We start from the raw sequence: 20,037 nt of genomic DNA on the forward strand, positions 1-20,037 counted from the left end.
CTGGACTTCTTGAGCTGGTTGATGAGGCGGAGCAGCAACGGCAACAGAGGGAACGCGTATAGAAACAGGCCGTCCCAAGGGAACGAGAAAGCATCTCCCATGCTCCTCGGCTGTGGGAACCTGCTGGCGAACCTCTGGCACTTGAGTTTGTCGCCGTCGCGAACAGGTCGATCTGGGGTTTGCCCCATCGATGGAAGAGTCGATCCACTTGGTCCTGGCGCAGTTCCCACTCGTTGCACGAGCGCAGCTCCCTGCTGAGTGAGTCCACAATGGTGTTTGTTATTCTTACCAGGTGGAAGGGAACCAGAAACATCCCCTGGGCGACGGCCCAGTGCCACAGATCCTGGGCCTCCTTGCATAGGGCTGGGGAACTGGTGCCTCCTTGCTTCCGTATATAGAACATGGTGGTGGTGTTGTCGGTGAAGATCCTCACCACTTTGCCCTTGAGGGACGGAACGAACAACTTGAGAGCCCAGAACACTGCTCGGAGCTCCAGAAAGTTGATGTGGAGAGACCTCTCCTCTGGGAGCCAAAGGCCTCTTGCGTGGAGGTCTCCGGTGTGGGCTCCCCCAACCCTCCAGAGAGGAGTCTTGTCACCGTCTCCTGAAATGCCGGGATTTGAAATTTCGTGCCTGTCGTGAGGTGAGCACGGATGCCCCACCATAAGATCGCCCGGCGGAACTCCTCGTCGAGAGGGATCCTGTCCTCGAAACAGCCCCTCGCTTGGAGCCAGCGGGCGTCGAGAAACTCCTGTAGCGGACGCATCCGAAGTCTGCAAAGGGGTACCAGGTAGATGCATGAGGACATCATCCAGAGGAGGTTCTTGATGGACCTCACACTGGCCACGTCCGTGGCTAGCAGGTGCCGCACCTTGCCCAGGATGGTCTTGGTCCTCTCCTCTGAAGGGGAGGCCAATTGCCCCACTGTATCGAGCTTCGCTCCCAGAAACAGTTCCATCTGCGATGGAATCAGGTGGGATTTGGGGGTAGTTGATGGCGAACCCCAGCTCTGAGCAACCGGACGGTCCTCGCCGTGTGTTCGACGGCGAGTTCCCTTGTCCTTGCCCGGCTTAGCCAATCGTCCAGGTAGGGGTAAACGTGGATCCCCTGCAGACGCGCCGCCACTGGTGCCAGGCACTTGGTGAAAACCCTGGGTGCCGATTTTAATCCGAACGGCAGGGCCCTGAATTGGTAGTGGCGTCCCTGAACCACGAACCTGAGGAACTTCCTGTGCCTTTTTAGAATAGGGATGTGGAAGTAAGCATCCTCCAGGTCCAAAGACGATAGGCAGTCGCCTTCCTCCAGCTGTCCCAGCATGTGCTGGAGGGTGACCATCCTGAATTTCTGCGCTTTGATGTACTTGTTTAAGCGACGCAGGTCCAGGAAGGGGCGCCAACCGCCCGTCTTCTTCTTGACGAGGAAGTACCTTGAGTACACTCCGGAGCCCCGGAGCCCTCTGGGGAAGAGCTTGATGGCACCTTTCTTGAGCATCGCCTTTACCTCCGACAGTAGTTGAGGGACACGATTCTCCTTCCCGGCCACGGGAGGAATGCGAGGGCACTTCTTTTGGAATTCCAGCGAGTGCCCGTTGGCCAGGGTGTCCAACACCCAACGTTCGGTGGAGATGGACTCCCACACGCTGACAAACTTCGTCAGCCGGCCTCCCACCGGGGTGCTTCAGTGGGGGCCCGACAACCCGGCCGGGTCAGTTTTGCTTGGAGGCGGCCTTGCCGCCTTGGTGACGGCGGCAGGAACCCCCTTGCTTGCCGCGACCTCTGTAGGCCTCCTGAGAAGAGGAGCGGGCCGCCTGGCGTTAAGTGGAGGAGCCACCGCTGGATCCTTTGGAGGCACCCCCTCTGCCTCCGGAGCTCCGAAATGGCCGCCACTGTTGAAGCACCCCCAGGGGCCGGGCCATTTCCGAGTCGGCCTTTATGGCCTGTAGGGACTCATCACCCGCCTTACCAAAAAGGTTGTTGCCGTCCAACGGCATGTCCACCACCCTGGTCTGGACGTCTTGGCGAAAGTGTGTCGCCTTGAGCCATCCTCGATGTCCGAGGCAAACTCTGATGCCACCTCGCCTTCCTGCAGAATTTCTAGGGCCTCTGCCCTTTTGTTATCAGGCAGGAAGTCTAGCAGGGGAGCCATCTTGAACCAGAGCTCCCTGTCGTAGCGGGCCACGGTCGCTAAGGCATTGGCCGCCTTAATCGTCGTCGCTGCCGACGAGATGACTCGTCGTCCCATAGAGTCCAACTTCTTGTCCTCGCTGTCCGGCGGGGAGGTGGAAGTTGAAGCCGCCGCACCCGCTGCCTTCTTAGCCGCTGCCGAGACGACTGAGTCCGGCGTGGGCTGGCCCTGAGGCACAAGGGGGTGGCATCGGGGACTCGGTACTTCTTCTCGTACCTGTCCCTCTTGGCTGGTGTCGTGGAAGGGTTCTTGAGGACAGCAAGCCCCTCCTCCCAGATGTCGAGTAAAGGCCCCGCAAGGACTGTCTTCCGCTTGGCCTCTCATCGTTGGTACAGAAACCCCTCCTTTTTCTGTTCTTCAGGGCAGAGCTGGAAGAGCTCGGATGCCCTGGTTATCATGGCGTGGAAAGAGCCAATTTCGTCGACTGGAGACGCCCGCAGGGGGGTGACGACGGGATGTCTGCTGTGTCATGGCCGCCGTCATCGTCCGTCCCCGTTGCTGTATCCCGTCGCCGTATCCTCGCTACGGTCCGGCGTGGGGGATGAGGGGTCCACCGTTCTCGCAGGCACGAAGGGCGAAGCGGGGTGGACTCTCCTCCGCTTGTTCGGAGGGCTTCCAGACGGGCCTGGTTCTGGATCCTCTGTCGGTTTCGTGGGAATCTCGTCCTTATCTCGGTGCATAAGGATTGGATTGCCAACAAAATGGCCGCCGAGCTATCTTGGGGCTCGGGCAATGGCTGCGACGGACGGGATGGGCGTTCCACTGGGCCCTGTTCGTCATAGTCGTCGCTATCTTCGATCACGTCAGCAGGGACTGCCCCCTGGGATCGAGCCTTCTTGAACCTCTCGTTGAGGCCTAAGGACCTCTCGTTGAGGCCCTTCTCTGTTTCACCAGTTCCTCCTCAGAGGCTGATTCCGAGTCTGTAATGTCCACCACCCCTCCCCCCTCTTTTTCAGCCGGGGGCTTCACGGGGGTCTTAGCGATGGGCTGGAAAGAGGAATCCCTCCGCAGTGGCAGGGATACTCTGGGCCCGGCGGGCATTTCCACAGGCGTAGTCTCAGCCGGCTTCGCCAGGGTCGCAGCAACCATTTCGGTAGAGGCCTTTGCCGGGTGGATCAAAGCCCTCACCACCTTAGGTGCGTCCTGGGCCTTCGCCTTAGAGGGGGGGGGGGGGGGGGGGGGGGATGGTCAGCACCTCGCTCCCCTTCAAGATCGACTGGGTCCGCTCCAGCGGCCTACCCGGGTTCTCGGACTTCCTCTTACCCGAACCAGAGCGCTGGCTCGTGGTCGAACATGCCGGGGAAGTAGCGCCCTGCTTGGCAACCGAAGAGCCCGACCTTTCGGCGCTCCTGGTGCCCGCGGTGCTTGGCCTTCTGTTGGGCCCCCGTCGCCAGGCGCCCTCACAGGACTTAGAAGCCCGCTCAGACTTCTTCGCCTTCTCACCTGCTGTGCCCTTCTCCAGCCAGGCGACGAGGCGGGAACGACAATCGTGTTTGGTCCGTTCCGAAAGGTTCTTGCAGAACGCAGTCTTTCTCAACTTGAGTCTTGTCCTCATGGAGGCAGTAGAGACATTGCGAATGCTCGCCCTCCTTGAAAACGTTCTGTAATCCGCATCCAGGGCAGCACCTGAACAGCTTGGATCCGGACGTCGAGCTTCCCTTGTCCTGGGCCATGTCCGTTGAGGTAGACCGCAGATCTTCCGGAATCCTCCAAGAGGTATAAACGCGACAAAAACTTCACTCTTGAGGGGCGTAGAAGAATTCCGAAACGGGTCCCCGTTATCGGAAGTAGAAACGGTGGAGCTTGAGGCTCGATTAAACTGAAAAAATGAGAAAATCTCCTGAAAAAGCGTGAAAACTGAGTAAAAAAACTCGAGAGCTAAACACGAGGACTCCCAACACTTGAGCGTGTGGTAAAAATCTGAGGATGGCTGCCAGAGGCGGGGTTTAGGGAGAGGGCAGTCATTGGCTGGGGCAGTATGACCCAGAGATCAGTGATTGGTTACTACTAAGAAAGAGATCAGAAACGAAACGGATACTGATTTTTTTCTTTACCAAGGATTCCCAGCCTGACAATCAGGGAATATTCATGAGCATGTGAATCCATGCCAGACCCCATGCTGGAGAATGGGTTCCTGCTACACTATTGCGTCGGTATATGCCCCCCAATGTGGGCCAGGATCAGTTCCTGCGAGATACTTTGAGTGTCCTGGAGAATTTCGCGAGGGGTCAAGTGGTTCTGATGGGGGGGATTTTAATTTGGCTTGGGATAGGAGTCGGGTCCGTTCCCGTCACAAAAGTGGGAGGGGGGGAGGGGGGTCGTAGCCTCTCCTCAATTGAGTGAGAGCTGGGAAGAGGCCGGTTTGCGGGATGTTTGGCAGGTGCTACGGGGAGACGAGGAAGGTTTTACCTTCCTTTCGGATGTTCACAGGACCCAGTACCGTATCGATTCTATTTGGGTATCTGCCAGTCTAATAGGAGCGGTAGAGGCTGTGGAGGCGGGCCCTCTGGGAATAGCCGATCATAAGGTTGTGCAAATGAATCTGAGGCTTGGAAGGCAAAGGCTGGGGGCGTGGGGCTGGAAATTCCCGGGGGAGCGTCCCAGGTATCCTGTGATAAGTAAGGAGCTGGAGGGCAGGATTAAGGATTTTTTTCCTAAGGAACACCTGCACTGACATGAGTCTGAGCACAAGATGGGACGTCTTTAAGGCTACTCTGAAGGGGGGAACTCATTGCATTTAAGGCGGAGAGAAATAAAACGTTAAGGGGTCTGGAGGCTCCGCTCGAGAGGGAGGGAGGTCGAGGCTGCTAGAACCCGGATGCGGGAAACCCCCACGAGGAAAGTATATAGGGAGTACAGGCTTGCGGAGGGCCAGCTCGGGATCCTAAGAACCAAGAAGGCGGAAGAAGCTAAGGCCAATAAGGCAGGCTCATTTCTAGCCCGCCTCCTGAGGGGTCAGAGGGAACAGAAAGTAATAACGGCTATTAAAGATCAGGGGGTAGGAGGCTAACCTGAGCTGATGAGATCAAGGGGAGGTTGGTGGAGTTCTACGAAACCCTTTACTCTTCCCAACACCCAGTCCCACTCGCACAGAAAGAGTTCTTAAGGAACTTACCACTCCCGCAACTGTCCAGAGAGGAGGGTGAGGAGCTGGGCCGACCCATTACAGAGGACGAGGTGAGGGCAACAATAGTATCCCTTCCCTGAAATAAGGCTCCTGGGGCCGACGGCTATCCCGCTTCCTTCTACAAAGTGTTCCCCCATCTTTTGGTCCCGCATTTAACGCAGCTATTTAATTCATTCGGCGCCGAAGGCGGAATCACCCCGACGATGGAAGAGTCTAAAATTACTCTTATTCATAAAGCAGGAAAAGATCTGGAGGAATGCCCCCCCCCCCTATCGTCCCATTGTCCTCATCAACACAGAGGTGAAATTCTTGGCAAGGCGCCTGGAAAATCACCTACCTTCGCTAATTCACCAAGATCAGTCGGGCTTTGTGATGGGATGGCAAACTGCAGACAACATAAGGAGGGTCGCTCACCTGGTGGAGAAATCTCGTAAAACGGCCACTCCAGCGGTCCTTTTAGCACTTGATGCCTAAAAGGCATTTGACCGGGTGGAGTGGTCGTTCTTGTTTCTGGTGATGGGGAGAATGGGGCTAGGGGAGGGATTCATAAACCTGGTCGCTACTAATTAGAAGAACCCCACGTCACGCATTCTGGTTAATGGGGGAGATGTCCCAGTCTTTTAGGCTCCAGAGGGGGACGTAACAGGAGTGTACCCCCTCTCCCCGTTACTTTATGCTATCTGGAGCCACTCCGTCAGGCAGAAGATATTAGGGGTATTCCTTTCGGAGGGAGCCAACACAAAGTAGCGGCCTTCGCCGATGATATGTTGCTCACACTAACTAACCCAAAGGAGTCCCTTAAAGCATGCATAGCACTACTAACCACCTTCAGCGAAATCTCAGGCTTGCGTGTTAACTTCCAAAAGTCGGAATTGAGTAATTTGTCTCTGGGGGTGCAAGAAGCGAGGAAGATGTCCCCGTTCAAGTGGAGCCAATCTGGGTTGCAGTATTTGGGAGTAAAGATAACCCACTCATTGGCGGACTGGTACGGAGCAAATTATAAGCCGATTCTCCTAGCAATTAAAAAAGATTTACGGAAATGGGGAGCCCTGCCCATCTCCTGGTTGGGTAGAGGGGCAGTCCTTAGAATGGTGATCCTCCCTCGAGTACTTTATCTTTTTCAGGCTATCCCCTTGCTCTGCAATTTGTTTACAGAGAACCCGATATAATTTGTATGGCGTTTTTTCAGGGAGAATGAAATAACATATGTACAATATATCAATCTGCAATACCGATACGAAATTAATCCTTAGAACAAACGTAAAGGAGTAAAATGTTGGCACTCTACATAATGTGCACTACAGAGGGAAAGACCAACACGCTCCCAAAATATTAACACATGCTTTAAAAGTTTGAGCCATTGACAAATGATCTTCACAAATTCATTTCCCAGGGGGATTTAACCCGTGAACTAATAGCTACTCAGATTGAAACAAGTGATATGGAATTTAGGTAAGACCCTGCCTGGGCAATAATGTTGATCAACAAGTATCTATACAATACTGTGACCTAGAGACATTGGAATTGCAAAACGGATGCTGTGTGTCTTGTTTTATATTTTTTATTTATTTATATTTTATTTTTTGTTCTGTTTATATTTGTCCCTCCCCACAACCTTACACCCTCTACCCCTTTCACCCCTCCTCAATGTCTGTAATTCTACAATTAACAGCATTGATGTGTTGATATTATTATTATTACTTTTCTTTGGTATCTACAAATGTTTTGGATTCAAACATGTAATAAGAAATGTAGTTTGTATGAGTCCTGATTTGAAAAGGACACTGATGTGTTGAAACCCGTGTTATCCTAAAGGGCACCGATGGTTATTCTTTTTACACCAACCAGACTGTAAAAATACAAACCAGTTTACCTATACAAGTGTGGCGCAGGTTTTTTCTAGTATGTGCCGAGCCAATTCATTGTCAGTCCGAGAGGTTGGGGTTAGTACCTCTTTTTTGCCCACACCAGCGACACCAATTTGAAATTGTAATAGATACTAGGCACATGGTTAAAATTTAAGTTGGTACCAACAAAAGCCCCTGAAACTTTGTCCATGTTTAAAAATCATAACATCAGTATTTTTAATCTTCAAAAAGCAGATTTTCGAAGCAAATACAGGAAAAGGGAAAGGAGAATACATAATTTGCACAAGGCCATAATGTAAGGTTGTCAACAAACAAAGATGTATAGACAGAGCACTGAGGTTCGAACTGAGAATGGGGTGGGGGAGAGGGGGGGTTGGATGGAGCGTGCCAAAGCAGAGGCATTACAACAGTCAGGCTGCTAAGGACAAGAATAATGAGTAGTGCCCGCACCGAGAGGTGCAAGAGGTGGGGCTTGTTCTTGGATATTCAGAAGATTGAAATGGGCAGCATTTACAGTGGAGGAGAGGTATTTGTGCTTATGAAATTAAAATGTTTAAAAAGGCATTAAAAACGTGAAGGGTCTTTTAGAGGATATGGTTCTGGCATTCCTAAATAGACAAAAATCATGATTGACACTCATTGGTGCTGCAAGCAAAATACATGTTTGCTGACCCGTAGTTAGGAGATCAGGTCATTCGGCAGAGGGTGTACCTCAGTTAGAAAGGATAAGCTAGGACTGAGGCATGGTAAACTCAGACCAGAAGTGGCCTCAGAGGTAGGAGGTGAACAATGAGGCTGCCATACAAGTGACTGCTAGAGTGGAGAGGGGTGGGACTATAAAAGGGTGCTCGGCAAAGCCAGGTAAATAAATAACAGTAAGAAAGTGTGAGGCATGAGTGTGTGAGGCACGAGAGTGGCTTTCTTGGAGTGCAGACTAAGAAAACCAGACTGCCAAATTTAGATTACATTAAAGATAAGCCACGCAAGGCATTTTGAAAGTGAGAAAAGTGTGTCAATAGATGGAAAGTGGAGGGGTGAAAGGGATTTTAAGCAGAAAAATGTGCAACTGATTGGTCATTAGTAGGTCGTGGTTTGAAGTTCTCACACATGCCGTTTTTTTAAGAGAACATTTTTGCTGCGCAGCTTTGCTGCAAACCTTACCGGACTGTAAGAGCTGCGTCAAAATATCCGCAACTCTAGGAAGGTTGTCTCCTGTAGCAAATTGAGGCAGTTCTTTGATTGCCTGCCGTCGTATCTGAAATTAAGGAACAGAATCAAATTTGGTTTCAATCATGCCGAAGAAACATTCTGAGAATAGGGCTGCTCTGGGTACATAGCAAACTTTGAGAAATAAGTGGGACACTTACACCAGCTGATGCACTTCACTACTTAAGGGGCAAAGGAACACAAATACAGGACCTCCTGCAAAATGACTTCATGCAACTCTGCAAGGCTGTTCATTGCCATCATCTGTCCATTTGTGTCCCCGCTATGGTCCAAGCAATAAGTGCTTGGAAGAAGTTCAAGAGCAAGATGAAAAGGCACCCCACAGAAAGAACGTGATCAATCTAAAAAACAGCCTTCCAGTTTAGGTGGTGGAGAAATAAATGTTATAACAAAACACAAAATGGCCTGGGTCAGATACAGTGGAATAATCTGGTAAGAACCCAAAGACTATATTGGTCTTGTAGTAGGGAGGTTAACTGTTAAAGAAGATAGGCCCACAGGACATTAACCGCCATCATGTTTGAATCCATCTAAAATAACAGTACATACTTTGTGGTTTTGGAAATTTGCAGGTTAAGGACCAACTCCTATACCACTTCACAGCACTGTCAAATTGAAAAGCCAAGGTAATGAACAAAAAAAAAAACATATGAAGATCAAGGAGTCTTGCGCAAACATTCTGCCTTCATCTGAAACTCTATACCTGGCCATCTTACCGAAACGTCTTCATCCTCACACAGGTCAAGTTGAGCATTGATGGCAGCATCCGCCAGATCGGGGAAATGCTTGAAGAATTTGGGAATAAACTGTGCCGCCAACCTTTTTTCCTTAGGGCCACCCTTCACACCATCCAAGATAACTTGATAGGCATCTTTGTACTATGAAATAAAAATATGAACAACCAGATTGAGTTCATTGCTTATTTTTAGACTACACAGGTCAGGATATTATACATCATTAAAGCCGCCCATTCGCTGGGCCTTGAACGGAAGCACCTGCACCCTCTTCCTCCTACACTCTGGCCACCCTCTTTGGGCACTCTACCCCCACCATCTTATGAGGCTACAAACCTTGGGGTCATCTTAGATTCCCCTTTCATCCCTCACATCATGGACCTTAGTAAGTCACTTCCAGCTCCACCTCCTCAGAGGCATTCTTCCTTTTCTCACCTTCCACCACAAGCTCAAGGTCTCCAGAGCTCTGGTCCTCTCCAGGCTGGACTACTGCAACAGCCAATTTCTCAATTTCCCCTCTTTCCTCCATATGCCCCCTGCAGCTAATCTGAAATAGGGCTGCAAGACTTAGCATTGGCCTCAAGCCAATGTACAGCATCTTTCCAGCCCTAAAATCACTCCTGTGGCTCCCAGTGGCTGCAAGGATCAAATTCAAGACCCTCTGCATCATCCACGAGGCCTTCCGGGGCCCGAGCCCAGGCTATCTCCAACTTTCCCTCCCTAACTACTCCCCTGCTAGAGCCCTACGGTCCTCTAACTCTGACTGTCAAACGCTTCTCTAAACAGAGTGTGGGGCAGGGCTGGCACCTCCCTCTGAAATAGCCTCGCTGTTCCTCTCCGACTTGAGCCAAACCTCAAGTTGCAGAAAAAGCTCAAAACTCTCTACCTCTTTCTCTTCCCTACTAATCACCTCATTGCCTCCGACTGGTGGCCCTATACTCCTGAATCCCCCCCCCCCCCCCCCCCATCTCCTGCACTTCTCACTGCACTTGCACGGCCAAATGCCCAGTAGTACCACGACTGTATTTTACTGTTTTGAACATTGTTATTTTTCCCCTGTTCCCTTCCTATTTGGCATTGTGGCGCTTTGAAACACTATTCAGTTGTATAAAGCTACTAACAAATGCAAAATCAGAATATAACATTAGAAGCAATCAAGCACAATACCATTTGGCTGGTTAGATTAACACCCATACAGCCCGAGGACAGTAGAGTTCAGGTCTGAGGCACGGGTCAAGACTCCAAGAAGTGAGCATTGTGGCCAGCAATAAAGACAATAAGGAATTAGTATTCACTTTGTCCTGCTAGTTTAACGCAGAAAACAATTGGTAACCAGGGAAGATTGCACAGGATGGTGGATCGGTGCTCCAACTATGATGACAGTTGTAGCTTCCTATTCAGCCACAAGGAAAGTTTAGTACACGGGACTCTCCATTTAGGGGAGGGCACATACAATGAATGCAGCAGACATCAAATTAAGCCCAAAGCGTCACAGCTACATGGCCTGTTTTAAGCTCACATTTTATTTCTTTATTTTAGGCATTTATAGGGCACACACACATCACAGGGCCCAATGTGAGGGAGATTTATCAGTTTCATGGTTGATCGTGACACCCCACCAGCACTTTTTGCTGAACGTCTAGACCTTTTTCTTTCTCTCCTGAATGAGGGGAGCCCCCCCCCCCTCTCCATTTTTTTCATTCTCATTTGCTCTGACTTTGGGAACTCTGTTCTTTTGTTTTACCTTATACTATGCAGTCTTGCTTTCCTCCATATCTCTTATAGGCATCTGTGTAAGGGTCACTGTAGCAGCACACAGCACTGTATGTGCAGTGTTTCTGGGAACCCTTTTGGTTCTCTGTTGATATTCTTTCATTTTCCCCAATAACTGCTGTTCTTAATGTTTTAGGAAGGATACAAAGTATCCCTCTATCCTTAACTTATGAGACATTAGCACACACCATGTGATGTGGAGCGGTATTGCTTCCCTCTGCTCCTGTCCCCTTTGGTCACGGTGACAACCCTAAAGTTATGGCTGTGGCAGTCAACATGTTCTACCAACTTGTGTTATTTTCTACCGCAGACTGCATTTACAGCCTGGATTATGCACAAAGGGGTCATCTATGTTCCAACATGCTGGCTACTCTTTTTTCGCCATTTCTCATGTGGTTGTCCTTCGTTAGCCCTTCTACCATACCGGGAGGAGGGAGTGTCTGACTTTCCCCTTTGGAAGGAACCCTAGTGTCCCCGCCTAGGCGCTAGCGTGTCTGAAGGCAGAAGTGGGGGGGGGGGGGGGGGGAGGAGTTATTCACTCCTGTCCTTCGTCTGCCAGAGTGCCTGAATGGAACCAGTTCCCACTGGGGGGCCCCCCGACTGTCCCGATTGGACAGGGACACGCCCCTTTCTGTAAACTGCTGGGAGAGTTTGCAGAGGATTAAATGGGAAATCTGGATAAAAGTTGAGGTTCCGGTGGCAGAAGGGAAGACAACCACTGGAACAGAAGATCTGAAGCTTAAGACAGCCAGAGACGCCTGCAGACCCTTCCAGTAACCGTGAAGTGACCACTGCTGTCCTTATCCAGTTTTCTAATCGACAGAGGAACTCTGAAGAAGACAACTCCTTCCCTTTGGCTGGTGGGACCAACCAGCCCCCAAGACTGCAGATTGAGCCATCCACTGAGGTGATGCGACCTTCCAGGGCCGCAAACCACAACTACCAGGGGACCTCTGACCCATTTGCAGTGCCACATCTGTGTGTGGATGAATCCGCCCAAATCTTTGGTGAGCTCCAGTTGGACCTTAGGCAGAATTGCATGCAGTACCCCCTGGGACCACTACACACATTGAGGACTACAGGCGTTAGCAAAACCAACCTTTGGTATAAGTCTGAAACGCACAGTTTTTGATAGCGAGCTGAGCAGCCAGGCTTATCTCAAGAGTGAATGTGAGAAGTACAAGTAGTTAAACAGAGGACTTTCAATCACAGTGGTTCAAGTACAAAACATTAATTTATTACACAATAATTTAGAAAACATTTCACTAGAAGACCAATACACTTCAATACTAAGATTGAGACAGTTTGAGCTCCCCTGAAATAGGAGCCAAATGGCTGTTCAGTTACTTAGAAGGAAGCAAAAAGGACAAAGTAGAATAGATCACATATACTGTTATACAGTGCAAATAGTTTCAGTTCACCAGAGGAGTTCAATTCAAGTCAATAGGTCAGGCCAAAATGGGCTAGTGTTCTAGATAGGAAAGAGCAGTTCTGGTATCGTACGGTAAAGTCTTTGCAAAAATTCTCAGAAGTAGTTTAGGCGAAAAAGAAACATGTCGGGTCATCAAGCTGATTAGGCCTGTAAGTTGGGAAAGTTTCACGAACTCACCGCGAGAGTGGCGTTCTCTCAATTTGGTTGGCACAGTACCTTAAAATGAAGAACACAATGCAGCTGAAGACGTTGGTTCCTGGCAGGTCCTGCAGATCTCACTGTTCCTGAGCCTCAATCGTGGGAGCAAGAGGGAGGACGTTGGGGGACTCCTGCACTGCACGGGATCATCGAAAAAAAGCAAACAAGATGGAGTCACTTCAGTTCCAGTAGCTGTATATTCAAGCACACAAGTTGGTATCCCTCTCCCTGGTTAATCCTAACCAGCCTGGAGAATGGTATCCAGGTGGCTTAAGAGTCGATTGGTCCCACCAACTCAAAGGAAGAAGTAGTCCTTGAAGGGGCTTCTCTGTCGAGATAAACTTGACAATTCGGACCTGCAGCAGGGATTCACCGAGCAAACCAACGGTCCAGAAGTTGCAGCAGCCGCCCTCGTCCAGCTCTTCTTCAGTTCTTTTGTTCCAGTGGTCTACTCTGCTTTCCAGTCCAAGAGTGTTGCCTTTTAAACAGTTTTCTCACTTTCATTCCAGCCTAGCTGTCGCTCACCCAGCAGGGTGGCTGTCCTTGCCGGACAGACAGACAGCCAATCACGCCAGAGTGCATTTGGGTCTCCTAGGAGACCAAGTACAGGGTGTTTCGGGCACCTCCCTCACTTCCTGCCAACCCCAGACACTAGACGCCAGAGGCGGTCTTCAGTCCTGAAGCCCACCAAAGGCACACGAACAAAGGGACCAAATCTGGTTTGGCGCCCAGAGAAAAACATTAGAAGGACCTTTCCAAAAAGAAACTTACCTGTTTAAACAAAGGGGCTTAAGGCGCCATCTTGAAAAACATGACTCCCTTGATTTTTAGCTACCGATTTGTTTATTTAAACTGTGCGCCGAACCCCGGGGTAACTTGGCCCCAGAGACTTGGAGCAGGTTACAACATATTATAGACATACAAAAGAAGAATAAGTGCACATGACCGGGTTACATGGTGGTCAAGGGGCAGGCAACAGCAGAAATACAGTGGTGAGACAAAAGGTTAGTATGTCAGACAAAGGGAGAGTTCTTGTTGGCAAGCCAGGACTTCGTTTTTTGCACTGAAGGTCCAAAAGGATGGTTCTGCTCCAAGGTTCACAGGTATAGCATTCCATTGTTTGGCAGCTAGGACCAGGAAACTGGAGCCACCTGCTTTATTTTTTTAGGGAGAATAGGGATGGATAGACAGTGAGAATACAGCGTTCTAGCTGGTCTGGCTTAAACTTGTCTGCCAGGTACTTGGGGGCGTCGTTAGAGAGGCATTTGTGGACAACGACTAGTGATTTAAGGGTGATTCCGTCACGTAATGGGAGCCAGTGGGCATCTTGTCTGAAGCTGGAGATATGAGTGCTGCAGGATACTCACAGCGGCTCCGAGGGCATTATTCTGCATCACTTGCAATTCTTTCAAGTTGCTTTCTGAAGTGCCAAGGAACAGCGCGTTGCAGTTTTTTTAGAGCACTAGCGCTCTAGCTAGGGTAATGCAGCTGCAAGGCGAGAGGAAGGTTTTGCAGGCATTGATGAGCTTATTTTTGTAAGCCATGGAGGAGTCTGTGGCATTTACTTGTTTTTTGAGCGAGTGTGGGGAATCCAAATAAACCCCCAAGGTTTTGATAGCTTTGGCTACTCGGATTAGGTTACCATCTATATTGATAGAAGCGTAACAGGGGTCCAGTTTGTTTAGCCGTGGGTGTGAGCCGACGAGAAGGAGCTCAGTTTTCTCGTTGTTGGGGCATAAACCATGTTCTGCCATCAAGCTTGGATCTGCAGGTAGAGGTTGTTAATCTGTGTGGAGTCCTCTTCATAGCAGCCTGATAGGGTGATGAGAACCTGGGTATCGTCAGCATAGTTTGTGTATGCAACACTAAGGTTGTCTAGGCGGTCGAACAATAGCTTTGTGAAGATATTGTATAAGGTCGGCGAGACGCACAAGCCTTGAGGGACGCCACAAAGGATGGGGTGTGTTGAAGCCCCCAGCGAAAAGACCTGCATGGTTCGGTTGGCAAAGGATTGGACCCAGGCGGGGTTGGAGAAAGCAGCTGAAGCCGTCAGATGTTACACGAGGATCTGGTGGTCAACGAGGTCGAAGGCTGCGAGAGGTCAAGCAGCAGGAGAATAGCTAGATTGCCATGTCCTTCGCCTCGTCCATCTGGATATTTAAGTCCAGAAGTGCCGTCTCAGTTCCATGCATTGGCCTGAAACCAGATTGTCTGAGGCCCAAAATGTTCTCTTCCAGGTAGGCCACTCTGTCAAAGATCTTTAGGATGTAGGGGACAGTGGTGATTGACGGGGGTCGAAGTATTTTTTTTGGAGGGGCATGACCCACGCCTCCTTGAGGCTGCTGGGGACTCAACTCGTTTTGAAAGAAGCGTTGATTAGGTCCATTATGAAGGGGGGGCCTGATCGTTGGTGCCTTCCTGAATGATGGAGGCGTCCCTTTGGCATCTGGAAGGCTTGAGGCCTTTGATGATGCTTTCCACTTCTTTTGTTGTGACAGGGGCGAAAGAGAAGGGAGAAGGGAGGGCAGGTTGGAGTTTTAGGGGCGGATGATAGTGGGGAGTTTGCTTTTTTGGTTAGGCTGGTCTTTTTCAGTTCGATTTTGGATTGTAGCATGGCAATTTTGTGGTGCCCAGTCAAAGGTTCGACACCAACAGGATCGAATGCAATAGGGTCGAGGCAATAGGACCGAAAACCAAAGGGTCGAATGTTTATTTTTTTAAAATATATATTTTTTTGGTTTTTGTATAGTAAAAAAAAATGTTTTTAACAAAGTGGTTTTTACACCAAAAACAGGTGTTTGGGGAGGGACTAACCCCTCCCCCCCTAAAGAAATTCAACCCTTTGGTTTTCGGTCCTTTGGATTCAAACCTTTGACCTATAACCCATTTTTGTCTGCCAAAGCGTTTTGTATTTTCTCACACCAGTCTGCATCTTTCACACCCGTTTCTGTAGGTGTGGAGGGGGATTAGAGTTCCCCGAGGATAATGAAGAGCTCTTTTTGTTCTTTGTTTGGCATGGTGAATTCTGTGGTCATAGGTCTCTTTTTTGGCCCCGAGGATGGACATTTTGCAAGTGGTGGCCGGTACCGTGAGCAGTGCTTTGTTAGCTGGGTTTGGCGCTTTTCTCCAGGTGGCTTCCGCCGCTCGTTTGACTTTCCTAAGGGACCAGCCTACTGCTCTTCACTATTTGAATGTGCATTATGCTGATTGAGACCAGTCTACTGATCCTCATTGAATGTGCCTCATACTGATGGGATTAGCCCACTGCACATAATTGAATATGCTGTATGCTGATTGGTACTAGCCTACTGCTCATTGATGCACACCCTCAGACCTCCGCATCTAAGGGTTCCCAACACACTCCCACTGCATACATGGTAGCCCTTTGTAGATCCACACCAACTATCTACGATACGTCCTCTACTCAATACGGACTCATTATCCCACTTCCCATCCAAAAATATCTCACCACCCATATCCCATCCACCATGACCTTTGCCCATGAAGACCTTAATCTGTTCCCGGTCGGGAAAAAAAAAAATCATGGTAGTTCATTGTAAAACCTCTGCCACCAGCCTTTTCAATAGGAAAGGGTAGCATTTGCCTACTACATGAGTATTTAGATAGAGGTGATACTATGCAACCCCTCCAGCACTCCACTGAGGGTGCTGCGTGACACAAAAATGATGCCGCCTATGGAGTTATTTAAAACTCCATAATCAAAGAAAATAAACACAGAAAAACAGAATTAAAAAGTTCAAAGCCCCAAAGTTTAGCAAAAGAGATGGAGGGCTCTAAAGTAGAGGGAATTGGCCCATTTATGAGAATTCTTCCTAACAGACCTCCAGAGACATGATCCCCACTCAACCAAGTACCCTCACCAGAGTGCAGGACTGCAAGATCAACCAGGCGATAACCATTCATTGTTGTAGCCAATAAAAAGGCTCTAAATGATGTGGGAGACCGAATAAATCCTCACCGAGTGTCCCGTCTCGCAACTGCTGCTGTAACATCGCATTCAGAGTCCTTCCTTCCATCACCAGACCAGGGCATCAGTCGCTGCTACACAGGAAAGAATCCAGCTGCATTTTACCAGAAAGGTGCTTTGGGGCTCAATGTAGAACGTACTCAAGCCAAATAATCAATTCAGTGTGACTGCAGTGCATTAGACAGTGTTTGGGTGTCCAACCATACCCCTGGCCCAGGCTGAACAGCTTGTGCTCTATTAGGGAGTCTTTTGCACTTCTGGCTAAAGTATTTTATTTAAGCGACTAAAGATCTAGGATGGTTGCCTTTTCTACTGCTGCATAAAACGTTTGCTCTCTCCTCCTACACTGACTTTGATGAACTCTTGGTTATGGATTGGGCTCCCAAACCATTAGACGCCTTGAAAAGTTTTACTAAAAAGTAAATCACTACTATAGTGTTGAATAACCCTTATTTTCCTTCCTACGGACTTTGTCTGAGAGACTTTAGTAAATGAATGATTGTCATTTCTCCCCAAAAAAAATAAATTAAAATTTTTTTTTAAAAAAACAAACGCATGTGCGCGGCACTACTAGTTACACACGTAACAAGTGTAAACGCAAGCCACTATTATTGAAGCAGTCACCCTTGAAAAGCCTTAGTCTGGTTAGTCTAAATAAGTATTTACCTACCTTGCCTTGTGTATAAGAAAAAAATTATATATTGTAATATAACTTTCAATCATTCCCTGCTAATGACATTTACTGCGACCGACCGAGGAAGAGTGATAAAGGTGATGCATCAATCATGTTCTTGGCTGCAGTCGGCAAAAGGGTCTGCAGGACTGTAGCAATCTGTTTATGGTGACAATCATGTAAAGCAATGTCGGCATTAGAAGTCAGGCAGAGGCATTAAATTACATCCTCCCCCCTCCCCAAACCCATTGCTGGGTAAAGGCCGTTCAAATATACCACATACATCAGACTTTCTCATACCGTAAAACTTCATGTACCCATTTTCCTCTTAATCATACATACTTAAATGATCAGTGTAAATCTTAACCAGCACCACAGACTACCTTAAAGACAGACTTAGCCTCAGGCCACACACCCTTCCGTTACCACAAGGTAGAACTTCTAAGAAGCACAAAAAGACACAATGCCCTCCTTTAAAACCTGCCCAGATCATATGTCCAATTTCAATGGAACCCCACCATATTCTACCGATTTGAAACCAGACCTTCGAGCAATGGTCATTGTAGCATAACTAATTTGCTCCACTCGCATTGTTTGAGGTGCACTGGTCCGCCAATATGGCTAACAGTGCCATTTTTCTCACTTTTTTTTAATAGAATTGTTAAGATGGATTATAAACTCTGGCCTGGTGGACATTGTTTGGGAGGCCTCCCCAATTATAGTAAACAGGGGAAGCTCTGGGTGATGTAGCCAAAACAATCAAGGTAGCATGGAGTGGTCATGGCTAGGGTCAGGCCAATGAGTCCACACAGTGAAGCAGTCAAGGATTAAACTTAGACAGGAAGCATAAAAATACTATATTATTGGCCCGTATAAACATGAAGAGCAGATAATACTATCAGACAATACCATCAGGCAATACCAATATAAAAACATAGATACAGTCAACCCAAAGTTTACAATTCACCCACTCCCCAAATACCTGAACAGGAATGTAAATAATTGTACAAAAAGTACTGTTGCAGGCAATGTTTAGACACCGTTTGGTATTTGTAATAATCATAGATCTTGACCGAGAAAGGTGTTAGGCAAAATTGTATGCAGTAGTATGCAGTACCCTTTCAGTGCACTACAACAACCCTGACCTCCTGGCAATAGGAACCCAACCTTTGGTATAAGTCTGTACTACACAGGTTGGTAGTGTGTTGAGCAGCCAGGCTTATCTCTAGAGGTGTCAATGTGAGCTCTAGGGGAGTTACACAGATTCACAGTGACACATTCAAATAATCTTATACACAAGGTTTCTTGATTAAACAATTATTAATTTAACAGTTTGGCAAGCCTTCTTCAGAAGGGGGCAATATAACAGTAACACAAATACACTTCAAAATATACACTCTTAATATTCCTAAATCAGTAAGTACCCTTTTGGAATGGCACACTTCCTACACCCTCAGGTGACTTTAGTAACTAGGACACTGTGGACATCAATATATCACTGTTTGCATTTAGAACCAGACTTGGAGTAGGTCAAAGAAAAGGTTATTAGAACAGAACAAAAGCTATCACAAATATTCTGAAGCAGGTAAGTACTTTTGGTAACCCCCAATGCAAAGTAAGTTAACCCCTTCCTGGAAGGAGGACTAACACAATGTCAGAGGGAAGAAGTCTCATTCAGGGCGCCAGGCTAGGCCAAAGTCAACTGGGCAAAAGTCTAGGTGAGCTGAAGCACTTCTTGCAGGCAAGTAAAAGTCTTGCACAATGTTTTAGAAGTCTTTGTAGAAAAGAAGAAATCAAAGCAGGGCCACAAGCTGATTAGGCTTATGAGGTAAAGAAGCTGTTAGCAACTTTACAGAAGCAAAAAAGTCTCAACTAAGAACAAGTGAGGTTACACAACAAGAGGTAAGTTCTCTTGGACTTTACTATACCTTTGGTTAGAAGATAAAGGGCTTTGGCTGGCTTTAGTTCCTGTGCAGCTCTGCAGATCCTGTGTCCCTGGGCCTCAGTCGTGGGGACAAGAGGGAGGACGTCTGGAGGACTCCTGCACTGCAACAGGACGGTTGAAGACAGAAAAGGACCAACCTCTATTCAGTGGCACTTCGTGATTTCAGCTCCTCGCGTCTAAGCAAATAGCAACACCGCAGACTCTTGGCTGTCGAGATGGGCTTTCCTTGCATCTGGGGACCAGCACTGTTGAGGTGGCTCAGGCTCGGTCAGTCCTGCTTCCTGGGAGTCCAGAGGATCTTCCTGGAGCAACTGCAGTGGAATTTCAACCAGCTCCAAGAGGATGTCCAGGTGGCTTACTTTGGAATTGATTAGTCCCACCAACTGAAGGGGAGATGTCGTCCTTGCAGGGCTTCACTAGGCGATGCCAATTCGGAGTTTCAGCACAGCAGCAGGGCTTCACCGGGCAAAGCAACGGTCCAGGAGTTGCAGCAGTTGTCTCTTCCAAGTTATTCTTCGATTCCTTCGTCCAGTGGTCTAGTCTGCATTCCAAGCCAAAAAGCTTTGCCTTTATGCAGGTTTCTCCCATTCATTCCAGCCTAGCTGTCAGTCACCCAGCAGGGTGGCTGTCCTTGCTGGACAGCCAGCCAATAACCTAAGAGTGCATTCCTGTCTCCTAGGAGACTAAGTACAGGGTGCTGTGGGCATCTCCCTCGCTTCCTGCCCCCGCCAGCCACCCTAGAGCCAGAGGTAGGCTTCACTTGTTAATCCTGCCGAAGGCAAAACTTACAAAGGGACCAAACCTGGTTTGGCACGCAGAGTAAATTTCAAGGACCTTTCCACAAAGAAATGGCAAAAAAACAAGACCAAGGCCATTTTGACAAAAATGG

At 48.6% G+C, this 20,037-nt stretch overlaps 1 protein-coding gene across 1 annotated transcript in view; it reads right to left on the reverse strand.

The window, feature by feature from the left end:
* Nucleotides 1–20,037, reverse strand: part of API5 (apoptosis inhibitor 5) — a 236,957-nt gene that overhangs the window by 160,730 nt on the left and 56,190 nt on the right. The window contains exons 2-3 of the mRNA XM_069623333.1: nucleotides 9,122–9,283; nucleotides 8,340–8,433 (exon numbers count right to left, since the gene is read on the reverse strand). Of these exons, the coding sequence (XP_069479434.1) occupies nucleotides 8,340–8,433; nucleotides 9,122–9,283 (256 nt within the window). The remainder of the gene's footprint in view (nucleotides 1–8,339; nucleotides 8,434–9,121; nucleotides 9,284–20,037) is intronic.

Source organism: Ambystoma mexicanum, chromosome 11, assembly GCF_040938575.1.
Source record: "Ambystoma mexicanum isolate Mex_15411 chromosome 11, UKY_AmexF1_1, whole genome shotgun sequence".
In the NCBI taxonomy this organism is placed as follows: Eukaryota; Metazoa; Chordata; class Amphibia; order Caudata; family Ambystomatidae; genus Ambystoma; species Ambystoma mexicanum.